Source organism: Thunnus albacares, chromosome 12, assembly GCF_914725855.1.
Source record: "Thunnus albacares chromosome 12, fThuAlb1.1, whole genome shotgun sequence".
NCBI classification, from domain to species: Eukaryota; Metazoa; Chordata; class Actinopteri; order Scombriformes; family Scombridae; genus Thunnus; species Thunnus albacares.
This window is the reverse complement of record NC_058117.1, coordinates 33809231-33824849: the sequence shown is the minus strand read 5'-3', so window position 1 is coordinate 33824849 and position 15619 is coordinate 33809231. Positions and strand designations below refer to the sequence as shown.

Sequence of the window (15619 nt, the reverse complement as noted above, 5' to 3'; positions counted from 1 at the left end):
GAGAAAAAACCGCTGTCCAAGGAAATGACTGACGCACATAAAAGCAGTAACTTTAGAAAGTCCTGATTAACACACTAACATCCAACCAGGATTTAGATTCTGACAGACAGTAAAGCTCCTCTAACGAACGAGGAAATGAACCAGCGTGTCTGAGTCTGTAAGAGGAGACAGAGAGAAACTCAGGGTTTGTTGTAGAAAACCTGCCAGCGAGCAGGTTAGCGTCACAGAGTCGGTTACCACGGTAACTGACCCAGAGTTTAAGTTAATTCTCTTTCTGAAACTGAAAACCCAGAGTTTCCCTCATCTCAAGGTGAACAAACTCAGTTTGCACTGAACTCGCTTTCTGAAACAGGCCCCTGCTCTATGAAGATATATAAATAAAACTGAATTAAATGAACTGAAACCTGCAGCAGGTCTCGTCTTAAACTGGGACGTTTCGTGAATTCTGATTCCAACTCCAGTCTGTCTCGTTAGCTACCACCGCTAACAGGAAGCTAACAGGAAGCTAACAGGAAGCTAACTGTTTACAGCGTTTACTGCAGTACTTCATATTGTTCTAATACACATTTTTAATGATATTAATAATAAACTGTATTTTTTTAAGGAGCAATTTTCATAAACAAACACACAACGTGTTTGTTGTGACCCAAAGTAGAAAATTAAACAGTTAAAATATTAAAATACACAAAATAATAATACTACATCAGTACTACAAAATACTACATCAATACTACAGTAAAACTGAGCGTCTGGGTGTTTTTATAATTATTGATCGTTCCTCAGTTGTAGTTTCATTGATTCAGTCTTCTGATAGATCAATATGATTATTAAACATTAATTACTACAGATCAGACAGGAAACAGAAATTGATTTCATCTCTTTAATGATCCACAAACAGAAATCTAATCAATCATAAACTCAGTGATGATTGGATCATCATTATTGATCATTTCATCTGGTTTATTCTCTAAATTGAAATTCATCAGGGTCCATTTACCGGAGCTTTCAGCTGCGTCCTGTGGCCTTCATATTTAAAAATTAGGCCACATGATCACAACTGAACTGTCTCCATGACAACTGAGCGCCTCCATCCGCTGATGAAGGCCAGGAGATGTAGCTGAAAGCTCCAGCTCAAAGGTCTACAACAACACATCGTATGAAGCGCGAGCTCAGTTTCTGGGCTCTTACTGATGAAACTAAACTGTTCTTCTTCAGATGTTTCTGTCCGTGGGAACAGCTTCAGGTGTGTCTGCGCCTCCCAGCGGACGCCAGGAACAAACAGACAGACGATCAGCTGATCAGATCATATTATAATCAACTGAGAGAGAGTTCATGACAGCAGCTGTGATCGACTGCATCGATCATTTATCAATCACTGATCACAGAGAATCTGACATCATCTTTTAGTAAAAGCTCGTTCACACTGAAAGTTTAAGATTTATTGACTGTGGAGAAACGTTTAAAAACATTAAAAAATGTTTCAGAAACGTTCAATTTATTTCAGAAATGTCTTGGAAACATTCAGAAACGTTTAAGAAACTTTAAGAAAAGTTCAGCAATTTTCAAAGACATTTCAGAAACGTTGGAGAAACATTTTTAAAACGTGCAGAAACGTCTCTGAAACATTTGAGTCTGAGCGTCTCAGATGATGTAACTCGTGTGGTTCGACGTGTTCAGAGTTCAGGTTGTTTTCATGTCACAGCGCCTCCTCAGCTCTGTTACAGAAACACGCAGGGATGCGACACCAGGAGGTCTGACCTCTGACCTCAGCCTGATGATGAAGATGTGATGGCGTCTGCAGCCTGCAGGCGGCGCTGATAGCTCAGATGTCTCACTCAGTCTCTTTCTCGTCTCCCTGATCATTCAACAGTTCACAGAAAACACATCAGAGCATTCATCTTGTTTAAATTCAGCAGCTTTGTTGTTTTAAATCAAATCAATAACATTGATCAGCACACGCTCGCTAATAGCACAATGCTAGCAGTTAGCCTGCGTGAGCTAACTCTACAGTCTTTACCCAGAATCCCTCAGGCGTGGCGTGTGTGCAGGTGAGCGTTCAGCCCGGCATTGTATGGCCACAGGAGGGCGTGGCCTCCTCAGAAACACGGCTCCTTCAGCTCCGATTGGCGGGTTTAAGCAGGCTGCAGGGGAATGCAACCGACGCCTACCCCACCCTCGTGACACGCCATGGGCGCCATGAACGTCCAGCGGCCGGAGTCGGGGTTGTACATCTCTACAGAGCAGAGGTTGGACTGTCCGTCATACCCGCCCACGGCGTACAACCTACCCGACGTAGCAACCAGTGACACTCTGCTCCGACGCGTGTTCATGGCCACCAGGTGGCTCCACTGTCCCGCCGCCGAGCTGAACACCTCGGCGCCGCTCAGGAAGCCCGAGCCGTCGTACCCGCCCACCACGTACATGTGACTGCCGAGAGCCGCCGCACCGTGACGGCAACGCTTGTTCATCATTGCCGCCGCGGCGTGCCAGCGGTTAGTGTGGTGGTTATAATACTCCACCTGCAACACACACACACACACACACTGCAGTTTAATGTAATGTGTGACATCACACAGGTGTGCTGAATATTAGATAAATAAATATAGAAATAAACGGCTGATATCTGAATGATTAATGATTATTCTGATCAATATATATTAATATAAATCATCTTATAATCATTAATTATCAGTTTTCCAACAATTTACTTCTAATCAGAAAAAAGTCTGAAATAATGAGTCTTAATACTACTACTAATAATAATAATGTGTTCTCTAGATCTGTATTGATCAGTTTACTGACCGTGTTGAAGATCTGTAAACCGTCATGGCCGCCAGAGACAAAGATGCGTCCGTCAAACACCGTCACACCAGCAGCGCTGCGACTCGCACTCATCTCCGTCACCACCGTCCATCTGCAGCACCGCACAGCATCAATCATACTGATCAGACTTATCAACAACATTCAGCCTGAAATGATCACCATAAAGTCCCTTTAATTAACCCTTAACTGACCTGTAAGTAGGGTAACAACAGCTGTTACCCTACGGACCCTGCAGTTTAACAACAGCTGTTACCCTACGGACCCTGCAGTTTAACAGCTGTTACCCTACGGACCCTGCAGTTTAACAGCAGCTGTTACCCTACGGACCCCGCAGTTTAACAGCAGCTGTTACCCTACGGACCCTGCAGTTTAACAGCTGTTACCCTACGGACCCCGCAGTTTAACAGCTGTTACCCTACAGACCCCGCAGTTTAACAGCAGCTGTTACCCTACGGACCCTGCAGTTTAACAGCTGTTACCCTACGGACCTCGCAGTTTAACAACAGCTGTTACCCTACGGACCCTGCAGTTTAACAGCTGTTACCCTACGGACCCCGCAGTTTAACAGCAGCTGTTACCCTACGGACCCTGCAGTTTAACAGCTGTTACCCTACGGACCCCGCAGTTTAACAGCAGCTGTTACCCTACGGACCCCGCAGTTTAACAGCTGTTACCCTACGGACCCTGCAGTTTAACAGCAGCTGTTACCCTACGGACCCTGCAGTTTAACAGCAGCTGTTACCCTACGGACCCCGCAGTTTAACAGCAGCTGTTACCCTACGGACCCTGCAGTTTAACAGCTGTTACCCTACGGACCCTGCAGTTTAACAGCTGTTACCCTACGGACCCCGCAGTTTAACAGCTGTTACCCTACGGACCCCGCAGTTTAACAGCTGTTACCCTACGGACCCTGCAGTTTAACAGCTGTTACCCTACGGACCCTGCAGTTTAACAGCAGCTGTTACCCTACGGACCCTGCAGTTTAACAGCAGCTGTTACCCTACGGACCCTGCAGTTTAACAGCTGTTACCCTACGGACCCTGCAGTTTAACAGCTGTTACCCTACGGACCCCGCAGTTTAACAGCTGTTACCCTACGGACCCTGCAGTTTAACAGCTGTTACCCTACGGACCCTGCAGTTTAACAGCTGTTACCCTACGGACCCCGCAGTTTAACAGCAGCTGTTACCCTACGGACCTTGCAGTTTAACAACAGCTGTTACCCTACGGACCCTGCAGTTTAACAGCTGTTACCCTACGGACCCCGCAGTTTAACAGCAGCTGTTACCCTACGGACCCCGCAGTTTAACAGCAGCTGTTACCCTACGGACCCTGCAGTTTAACAGCTGTTACCCTACGGACCCTGCAGTTTAACAGCTGTTACCCTACGGACCCTGCAGTTTAACAGCTGTTACCCTACGGACCCTGCAGTTTAACAGCAGCTGTTACCCTACGGACCCTGCAGTTTAACAGCTGTTACCCTACGGACCCTGCAGTTTAACAGCTGTTACCCTACAGACCCCGCAGTTTAACAACAGCTGTTACCCTACGGACCCCGCAGTTTAACAGCTGTTACCCTACAGACCCCGCAGTTTAACAGCAGCTGTTACCCTACGGACCCCGCAGTTTAACAGCTGTTACCCTACAGACCCTGCAGTTTAACAGCAGCTGTTACCCTACGGACCCTGCAGTTTAACAGCTGTTACCCTACGGACCCTGCAGTTTAACAGCAGCTGTTACCCTACGGACCCCGCAGTTTAACAGCTGTTACCCTACGGACCCCGCAGTTTAACAGCTGTTACCCTACGGACCTCGCAGTTTAACAACAGCTGTTACCCTACGGACCCTGCAGTTTAACAACAGCTGTTACCCTACGGACCTCGCAGTTTAACAACAGCTGTTACCCTACGGACCCTGCAGTTTAACAACAGCTGTTACCCTACGGACCCCGCAGTTTAACAACAGCTGTTACCCTACGGACCTCGCAGTTTAACAGCAGCTGTTACCCTACGGACCTCGCAGTTTAACAACAGCTGTTACCCTACGGACCCCGCAGTTTAACAACAGCTGTTACCCTACGGACCCCGCAGTTTAACAGCTGTTACCCTACGGACCTCGCAGTTTAACAGCAGCTGTTACCCTACGGACCCCGCAGTTTAACAGCTGTTACCCTACGGACCCCGCAGTTTAACAGCTGTTACCCTACGGACCTCGCAGTTTAACAGCAGCTGTTACCCTACGGACCCCGCAGTTTAACAACAGCTGTTACCCTACGGACCCTGCAGTTTAACAGCTGTTACCCTACGGACCCCGCAGTTTAACAGCAGCTGTTACCCTACGGACCCTGCAGTTTAACAGCTGTTACCCTACGGACCCTGCAGTTTAACAGCTGTTACCCTACGGACCCTGCAGTTTAACAGCAGCTGTTACCCTACGGACCCCGCAGTTTAACAACAGCTGTTACCCTACGGACCCTGCAGTTTAACAGCTGTTACCCTACGGACCCGCAGTTTAACAGCTGTTACCCTACGGACCCTGCAGTTTAACAGCAGCTGTTACCCTACGGACCCTGCAGTTTAACAGCTGTTACCCTACGGACCCGCAGTTTAACAGCTGTTACCCTACGGACCCTGCAGTTTAACAGCAGCTGTTACCCTACGGACCCCGCAGTTTAACAGCAGCTGTTACCCTACGGACCCCGCAGTTTAACAGCAGCTGTTACCCTACGGACCCCGCAGGTTAACAGCAGCTGTTACCCTACGGACCCCGCAGTTTAACAGCAGCTGTTACCCTACGGACCCCGCAGTTTAACAGCAGCTGTTACCCTACGGACCCCGCAGTTTAACAGCAGCTGTTACCCTACACACTCAAGTCAATATTTAACCAACACTGTGACGAAGACTTTCAACTGTTTGTAAATTTATGTCAGCAGCTGATAATTTATGAGATTTTAAGGGATTTTATTCAGATATTCAACATGTTTACTCAAATTTGAGACAAATTAATGGAATCATGGACTGAATATATTGAGGGCTTTTAAGGGAATTTCTGCATGAATTAAGCGTTTAGAAAATCTTGAAAAGCTTTTTCAATTATATATATTAAGGGTTTTTAATGGATGGCACCTACAGTTTAAGAGGTTTTTAAAGGGCAAAACCTTTAAACTGATAAAATTAATAATGATGTCACCAAGGTATTTTAATTCAAGATTCATTCAACACAAGATTGTACAACAAATGCCAGATGTAGTTTGTAGTCCCTTAATGCTACTCACAAAACAGAAATTACATAAATACATGGATTAATAAATAATAAGTCATCAAAATAAAACTATTTTTATGTTGTAGTGCAGAGGCTAAATTGAAGAGGAAAGAAGCTGCTCTGTAGTCTGGTGGTAAGACAGCAGATATTTCTGTATCTCTTGCCAAACAGCAGCCGGGTGAGCAGGCTGTGGTTGGGTGGGTTTTATCTTTTAGGATCTCTGTGCAGGCTGCTCACCTCACTGATATCACTGATGCTCGGTAGATGGGTACCAATAATGTTCTGGGCGGTTTTAATCACCCGCTGCAGAGGCTTCCTGTCTTGGGCCGTGCTTTGGGATGCTTTCTATAGCTACTCTGGGTTTTAAATTGATAATTGATGGATTGGAAAATATTTTAATAGAATATCTGCACAGTTTAAGAGCTTTTCGTTCCTCCATCATCCCTTCAATGATACCTTAAATTATTATTTGTTTCTCAATTCACTGTGTTTGGCAGATTTAAGCATTTTTTACCTCCACAGGTAGGAAAAGATCCTTAAATTACTATAGTATATTAATTTATCCATTAACAGATCATTTAAAAAACAAGGCTGTGTGAAGTTTTCTTGTAACTTTTAAGGGGTTTTTACTTGTGGATCACATTCATGGTTTAAAGGCTTTTTAAAGCGTAAAGAGACCTTTAAATTAACAGCCTGAAAGCTCTTTAAGCCACCTGTCATTTAACGAAGTATATTAATGTAATATAATAATAATAATAATAATAATAATAATAATAATAATAATAATAATAATTTGTTAGAATAAATGAATGAGTCCATGAATCTTCACCTGTCCGTCTCCGGAGAATAACACTCCACCGAGTTCAGAGAAGATTTCCCATCGTAGCCGCCGCAGACGTAGATGTGTCCATCGATCACAACCGTTCCCATGGCGCTGAGGACGACACGATTATGACATCATATCACTGTATTGATCAGTGAATTGATCAATGTATTGATCCGTGTATTAATCAGTGTATTGATCGTATATTGATCAGTGTATTGATCAATGTATTGATCAGTGTATCGATCGTGTATTGACCTGCGCTGGCTGTTCATGCTCGACACTCGTGTCCAGCTGTCTGTCTCTGGATTGTAAACCTCCACAGTGCTGAGCCGCGATTGGCCGTCATATCCTCCAATGGCGTACAGCAGCCCATTAACAACGGCCACGCCCACTCTGCTGCGAGCTGTCCTCATTGGCTGACAGCGCTCCCAGAAGTTCCCGATTGGATCAAACACTTCAACCACGTTTAAGGAATCACCTGGAGGAGAAAAAAACTGACATCAGCTGAGGACCAATCACACTGCATCATGTTGTAGCCCCACCTCTGCTCAGGCAGGTGTGCAGGTGTTGTACAGGTACCTGAGCTGTTGAGTCCTCCCACAGCGTAGATGAGTCCTGTGATGGACGTGCAGCACCTCTGTCGGGTCTTGAAGGTCGGCAGATGAGGACGACGCTCTGGCATCAGGTGGAAATCTTTGGCTTCATCCACCAGATCTCTGACAGCAAAGTCATTCAGAGAAACAATCATTACACGTCCACATGGTGTCACCTGATGCAACATCTACCTGCTGTTTGCACCTGTCTCACCTGCATTTATGGCAGCAGCGGACGAGTTCGTCCTGCTGGACTCGGTCTGACAGGTACTGAGGTCGACACAGCGGCAGTCTGATTTTAGAGAGCAACTCTGGCAGCAGAGACTCCCGCCTGTCCCGGTCATGATGAACCCAGGCCAGCACTGCCTCAAACACCTGCACAAGAAGCAAATAACATGCCTCAAACACCTGCACAAGAAGCAAATAACATGCCTCAAACACCTGCACAAGTAGCAAATAACATGCCTCAAACACCTGCACAAGTAGCAAATAACATGCCTCAAACACCTGCACAAGTAGCAAATAACACGCCTCAAACACCTGCACAAGAAGCAAATAACACGCCTCAAACACCTGCACAAGTAGCAAATAACACGCCTCAAACACCTGCACAAGTAGCAAATAACACGCCTCAAACACCTGCACAAGAAGCAAATAACACGCCTCAAACACCTGCACAAGTAGCAAATAACACGCCTCAAACACCTGCACAAGTAGCAAATAACACGCCTAAAACATCTGCAGAGGTAACAAATAACACGCCTCAAACACCTGCACAAGTAGCAAATAACATGCCTCAAACACCTGCACAAGAAGCAAATAACATGCCTCAAACACCTGCACAAGTAGCAAATAACACGCCTAAAACATCTGCAGAGGTAACAAATAACACGCCTCAAACACCTGCACAAGTAGCAAATAACACGCCTCAAACACCTGCACAAGTAGCAAATAACACGCCTCAAACATCTGCACAAGTAGCAAATAACATGCCTCAAACACCTGCACAAGTAGCAAATAACACGCCTCAAACACCTGCACAAGTAACAAATAACATGCCTCAAACACCTGCACAAGTAGCAAATAACATGTCTCAAAAACCTGCACAAGAAGCAAATAACACGCCTCAAACACCTGCACAAGTAGCAAATAACACGCCTCAAACACCTGCACAAGAAGCAAATAACACGCCTCAAACACCTGCACAAGTAGCAAATAACACGCCTCAAACACCTGCACAAGTAGCAAATAACACGCCTCAAACATCTGCACAAGTAGCAAATAACACACCTAAAACATCTGCACAAGTAGCAAATAACACGCCTCAAACACCTGCACAAGTAGCAAATAACACGCCTCAAACATCTGCACAAGTAGCAAATAACACACCTCAAACACCTGCACAGGTAACAAATAACACGCCTCAAACATCTGCACAGGTAACAAATAACACACCTCAAACACCTGCACAAGTAGCAAATAACACGCCTCAAACACCTGCACAAGTAGCAAATAACACACCTAAAACATCTGCACAGGTAACAAATAACACACCTCAAACACCTGCACAGGTAACAAATAACACGCCTCAAACACCTGCACAAGTAGCAAATAACACGCCTCAAACACCTGCACAGGTAACAAATAACACACCTAAAACATCTGCAAGGTAACAAATAACACGCCTCAAACACCTGCACAGGTAACAAATAACACGCCTCAAACACCTGCACAAGTAGCAAATAACACGCCTCAAACATCTGCACAGGTAACAAATAACACGCCTCAAACACCTGCACAGGTAACAAATAACACGCCTCAAACACCTGCACAGGTAACAAATAACACGCCTAAAACATCTGCACAGGTAACAAATAACACACCTCAAACACCTGCACAAGTAGCAAATAACACACCTAAAACATCTGCACAGGTAACAAATAACACGCCTCAAATACCTGCACAGGTAGCAAATAACACACCTAAAACATCTGCACAGGTAACAAATAACACGCCTCAAACATCTGCACAGGTAACAAATAACACGCCTCAAACATCTGCACAAGTAGCAAATAACACACCTAAAACATCTGCACAGGTAACAAATAACACGCCTAAAACATCTGCACAGGTAACAAATAACACACCTCAAACATCTGCACAAGTAGCAAATAACACGCCTCAAACATCTGCACAGGTAACAAATAACACGCCTAAAACATCTGCACAGGTAACAAATAACACGCCTCAAACATCTGCACAGGTACATTTGTTGTCACCACTGTGAGCCTCTGAGCTGCTAACACTTGACACACCTGAGCTGTATTATCAGCTAACTCACCTGACCTGTACAGGTGAGTCATGTTTTCTTTCCTGACAGGTACACTTCTCTGTGAGGGTCTCAGGTGAGGATTTCAGGTGAGCTGTCTCACCTGCTCCTCTGCTTTGATGTTGAGTTCGTCGCAGCCGACCAGCTCCAGCACCTCCTCCGTCCTCAGGCCCAGGAACTCCTCCGATAAGGAAACCTCCACGAAGTGCTGGTGCAGGAAGCTGCTGGCTGAGTCATACAGCGTCGTGCACATCATGGTCTCTGCGAACTGACGGACGCCCAAACAGTTCTTAGGGTGTAACCTGGACAGGTAAACGGACAGGTGAGACAGGTGAGCAAGTCTCCTGATCATTACAATTGATTATTATATGTTTTACATGAACACAGTGTATCTACCTGTTGTTTTAAATCACTTCAGTCTGATACGTCTTTTTTAAACAGAGCGCCAATGAGCATGTGCGGTAGCGTGTGACTGCAGAGCATCACTGAGCATCTGCGGTGGCATGACTCACCTCTCCTGCAGGAAGGAGCAGCAGGCATCTTTAACATTCTGCAGCTGTAGGAAGCTCGAGCCAATCAGGAGAGACTGCACGTTCTGCTGGTCGATGGCAACATGGCCACTGTACGCGAAGTTTATCAGAGCCTCCAGAGCGCTGCAAGAGAGGAACAGGTCAGACAGTATCTGATACCTGAACTGGTCTCAGTCGGGTGCACTGGTACCCGGACTGGTACCTGAACTGCTTTGTGGTTACCTGGGGTCCATGCCCTGCATCAGGATCTCGTCCTGTTTGCACTCCACCATGTCGTTGGTGAACATGGCGTGGAAATATGGGATGGAGGCCGCCAGCACGATCCGATGAGCGCTGAACTTATGATCCCCGACCTGCAGACAAAACCACAACACGTCAAGGTACAACGTTCTCACCTGTACAGGTGAATTCAGAGCAGTGAACAGGTGAGAACACATCACAATGTTCTTACCTGTTCAGTGTTCTGTTACAGACTCAGCAGACTGAGTGGAGGATTAACCTGCAGCAGTTCTACCTGCACCGTCATGTGACACATTCCTGATGTGTCTTTGATCGGCATTTATTGATCTCAGTGTAAATGCAAAACAGTAAATCATTGCAGCCAATCGTCAACCTGACCTGGGACTGGGTACTATTTACAAAATACAACCCCAGTACCAGTACCAGTACCAATACCAGTACCGATGCCAATACAAGTACCAATACCAGTACCAATACCAGTACCACTACCAATACCAGTACCAGTACCAATAACAGTACCAATGCCAATACCAGTACCAATACCAATACCAGTACCAATACCAGTACCAATACTAGTACCAATACCAGTACCAATGCCAATACCAGTACCAATACCAATACCAATACCAATACCAATACCAATACCAGTACCAATACCAATACCAGTACCAACACCAGTACCAGTACCAATACCAATTTTAGTACCAGTACCAATACCAGTACCAATACCAGTACCAATTTTAGTACGAGTACCAAGACCAATACCAGTACCAATACTAGTACCAATTTTAGTACCAGTACCAATACCAGTACCAGTACCAATACCAATTTTAGTACCAGTACCAATACCAGTACCAATTTTAGTACCAGTACCAAGACCAATACCAGTACCAATTTTAGTACCAGTACCAATTTTAGTACCAGTACCAATACCAGTACCAGTACCAGTACCAATACCAATACCAATTTTAGTACCAGTACCAGTACCAATACCAGTACTGGTGCCATTAAAGTGATAGATACCATACATATTAATTTATTGATCTATTAAGTGTATAAACTGTACAGTGACATTAATTTATTGATCTATTAAGTGTATGAACTGTACAGTGACGTATTAATTTATTGATCTATTAAGTGTATAAACTGTACAGTGACGTATTAATTTATTGATCTATTAAGTGTATAAACTGTACGGTCACATTAATTTATTGATCTATTAAGTGTATAAACTGTACAGTGACATTAATTTATTGATCTAAGTGTATAAACTGTACAGTAATTTATTAATTTATTGATCTATTAAGTGTATGAACTGTACAGTGATGTATTAATTTATTGATCTATTAAGTGTATAAACTGTACGGTGACGTATTAATTTATTGATCTATTAAGTGTATAAACTGTACAGTGACGTATTAATTTATTGATCTATTAAGTGTATAAACTGTACAGTGACGTATTAATTTATTGATCTATTAAGTGTATAAACTGTACAGTGATGTATTAATTTATTGATCTATTAAGTGTATGAACTGTACGGTGATGTATTAATTTATTGATCTATTAAGTGTATAAACTGTACGGTGACGTATTAATTTATTGATCTATTAAGTGTATAAACTGTACAGTGACGTATTAATTTATTGATCTATTAAGTGTATAAACTGTACAGTGATGTATTAATTTATTGATCTATTAAGTGTATAAACTGTACAGTGACGTATTAATTTATTGATCTATTAAGTGTATAAACTGTACAGTGATGTATTAATTTATTGATCTATTAAGTGTATAAACTGTACAGTGACGTATTAATTTATTGATCTATTAAGTGTATAAACTGTACAGTGATGTATTAATTTATTGATCTATTAAGTGTATAAACTGTACAGTGACGTATTAATTTATTGATCTATTAAGTGTATAAACTGTACAGTGACGTATTAATTTATTGATCTATTAAGTGTATAAATTGTACAGTGACATAAATTTAGTGATCTATTAAGTGTATAAACTGTACAGTGACTTATTAATTTATTGATCTATTAAGTGTATAAACTGTACAGTGACATTAATTTATTGATCTATTAAGTGTATAAACTGTACAGTGACGTATTAATTTATTGATCTATTAAGTGTATAAACTGTACCATGATGTTTTATCAGCAGACTGTGTTGTACTTGCTGCAGCAGTCAGCCAATCACACGTCACATTAGATAGAAGAACGCTTGCAGTGATTGGCTGTGAGGTCCTGACTTATTTCAGCCAGTTTCACTAAAACAGTCTCAGCTTATATTTCACTCGTCGCTTTAGAGCAACGTGTTCGCTGGTCTGACGTCAGTGTGAGGCGTTCCCAGTCTGTGTTTATAGATACCAGTTTGTGTGCTGGAGATGGCGTACGGTGGTTTTTGAGTGTGCGCGTCCTTTATGCATGCGGCCTCTGGACGATGGCGGTAGAGCACCGACAGTTTGGTTTAATGCTGCGGTCAACTGCAAGTCGGAAGTTGATATTTCTGATTCGGTATTCCAGCTTCCAATCTGAATGTGTCCCAGTGCGTCTGCTCGGGAAAACATGGACGCCATGAACACGCAGGTTTCATTCCAAGCAGCAGCTGATGAATAGCTCAGCGCACTGAGAGACAGAGGAGCAGCGTCTCAAACACTGATGAGAAGGTCATCCTGCTTCCTGTTCGCTGTGTGCCGCCATGTTAGTGTGTTTGGCTGGATGGATCCCGAGTTTCCCACCTGGAATTCCGTCTTGAACGACCGTTCCATCACACTTTTCCGTGTTGGAGGTCATTTTCTTTGAGATCAGAGTACAGTGGACCGCAGCATCAGCTATAATAACAATAATCAGCTGCCAGGAAGAAGCCGGAGTTTATTGATCTCACTGAGCTTTTGTGATTATTGACGCCAAAAATGTTTGATTTTGATTTTTCTTCTGATAGTTTGTTTTATGTGTCTTTGTGGTAAAATTTAAACTGCTACCAACAAAGACTCATGTGTAATCACTTCCTGTGTGCTGCAATGACGTCAGTTACTGCGAAACTAAACGCCATGATTGGTCCAAATCACAAGCGGCTGCTGATTCAGACGTTTCATCCAGAAAAGTTGCTGTAATTTAGCAAAACTGCAGCTCATAAATATTGCAGAGATTTCTTAAATTAGCGTTAATTATTGTGAGGAGGAAGTGATTATATCGTCGTCTTGATGGGACTGAAGAGAATGATCAATATCCGAGTCTGTCAATATGAATATTATTATATATATATAATATCATTTGTCAGATTTAGACAATAATGACGTCATGTCTGGTTGGTGTGTTAACTGCATCGGTCCTGTCAGGTGGTGTGACTGCAGCTGTCACTCTGAGTTATTGATTATATTGATTATATCTCAGCCAGTATCAGGTAGAGTCCGTCCCAACACACGGGCGCTACCTGCACCTGTCAGACCCGGTCCCGGAGTCACTGGCTGGCTTAAAGGTTTAGCGCTGTGAAGTCATCACGTGCCCTTCACGCGCGCCTCAAACATTCTGCACTCTGCCTGACGGATTACCCATAAATTCATAGTGCTGTGACGTTATATACGGGGGCCTTAGGGGAGGCACTGCGATTGGGCCTCAGTCAGCAGGTCTCAGGTGTGTCCGGAGGGTCAAGGGTCAACAGAGTGAGTGCTGACAGCTTATCAAACTGTGACGTCACATGGCTGCCTAACACCAGCTGTTAGTTTCTGATTATAATCCGCTGTTAGCTGAGTTAGCATGTTGTTAGCATGTTGTTAGCGCTGTTAGCTCGGCTAGCTTCCTCCTGAGGGCTAACTAGCAGCTAGCAGGCTAACACAAGCCTCGACGCGGCGTCATGTTTACCTTGAGCGTGACGTCACAGAGTTTCCCCTGACGTCGGATCTCCTCCATGACGACATAGCCTCGTGCCGGCAGGTCGTGCACTGAGAAGTGAACTAAATCCTCGAGCTCTTCGCAGTAAATGTCTCCCATCGTCAGCAACAGCAGCGGCGGAGCGGCGCGGACTGACCCTCCGAGCCGCCGTACGCAGGCACGCAGGCTGACGTCACGTCAAGCTCACCGCCGGAAACACCCACGCGTCCGGTCAGTCTTCACAATAAAAGACTGTGCCCTCTGAGTGTAAAGTTTGATGTGCTTCAGAATAAAAGTCCCAATAAACTATAGTAATGTTTTTTAATGAAAATTATCAAATAAATGGGATTCTGCCGCAAAACGTACATAAAGTCACTGCAAACAGATGCAGATTCATTATGATGTTTACATGAGAAACATATTGAACTCTTATTATTCTGACTGATTATAAATAACTTACAAAAGACCCAAAACGCTTAAAAATAATTCTACTTCAGAGGAAAACACTGTAACTACATTTACTGACAGATAAATGTGACTGGTTACGCTGCAGATTCAGATTTTACTCACAAAATATAACAAATAAAATATGATGCGTTATTATTTATTAATCTATCCAGCAGTTTATAAGAATTAAAATCTCCATGTGGAACAGACGTTCAGTAGATTTCAGTACATTGTGCTGATTAGGGACTTTGACAGTATTTGTACTGTGTGGTATTAATAGGTTGGAGTTCTTCTTCTTCCACTGCTGATACCAACATTCCCAGTTAGAGAAAGACTGAAATAAAGCAGCCCTCAAATCACTGAATCCACCTCTGACAGTAACATTTCATATTTATCTCTTCACTTCTTTGTACTGTTTGTATCCTGTTAACCGTCCACAGAAACAGGTTCACCTGTATACAGTGATTGATTAATATATATATATATATATATATATATATATAAACCAGAGTCACGTTCCTTCTATGTGTAAACATACTCAGCAAATAAACATTATTCTGATTCTGAAAATATTCTTCCCAGATGTGGAATTTATTTATTCTCGTCCTGTTTGAAGCAGTTAGATGTCTTTCTAAGATCAGAAGCTTATTAGTTATATAATAACTTAAACTGTCAATTATTGTTATTGTT

At 43.5% G+C, this 15619-nt stretch overlaps 1 protein-coding gene across 1 annotated transcript; it reads right to left on the bottom strand.

The window, feature by feature from the left end:
• Positions 1 to 866: 866 nt before the first annotated feature.
• On the bottom strand, positions 867 to 14725 carry klhl18 (kelch-like family member 18). Its single transcript, XM_044368775.1, has 10 exons — positions 14474 to 14725; positions 10584 to 10714; positions 10344 to 10484; positions 9935 to 10133; positions 7717 to 7877; positions 7489 to 7625; positions 7165 to 7387; positions 6913 to 7017; positions 2803 to 2914; positions 867 to 2519 (listed from the first exon to the last, which is right to left on the bottom strand). The coding sequence occupies exons 1-10, from the start codon at positions 14600 to 14602 to the stop codon at positions 2133 to 2135; spliced, it is 1725 nt and encodes a 574-aa protein (XP_044224710.1). The 5' UTR covers positions 14603 to 14725; the 3' UTR covers positions 867 to 2132.
• Between the last annotated feature and the right edge of the window lie 894 nt (positions 14726 to 15619).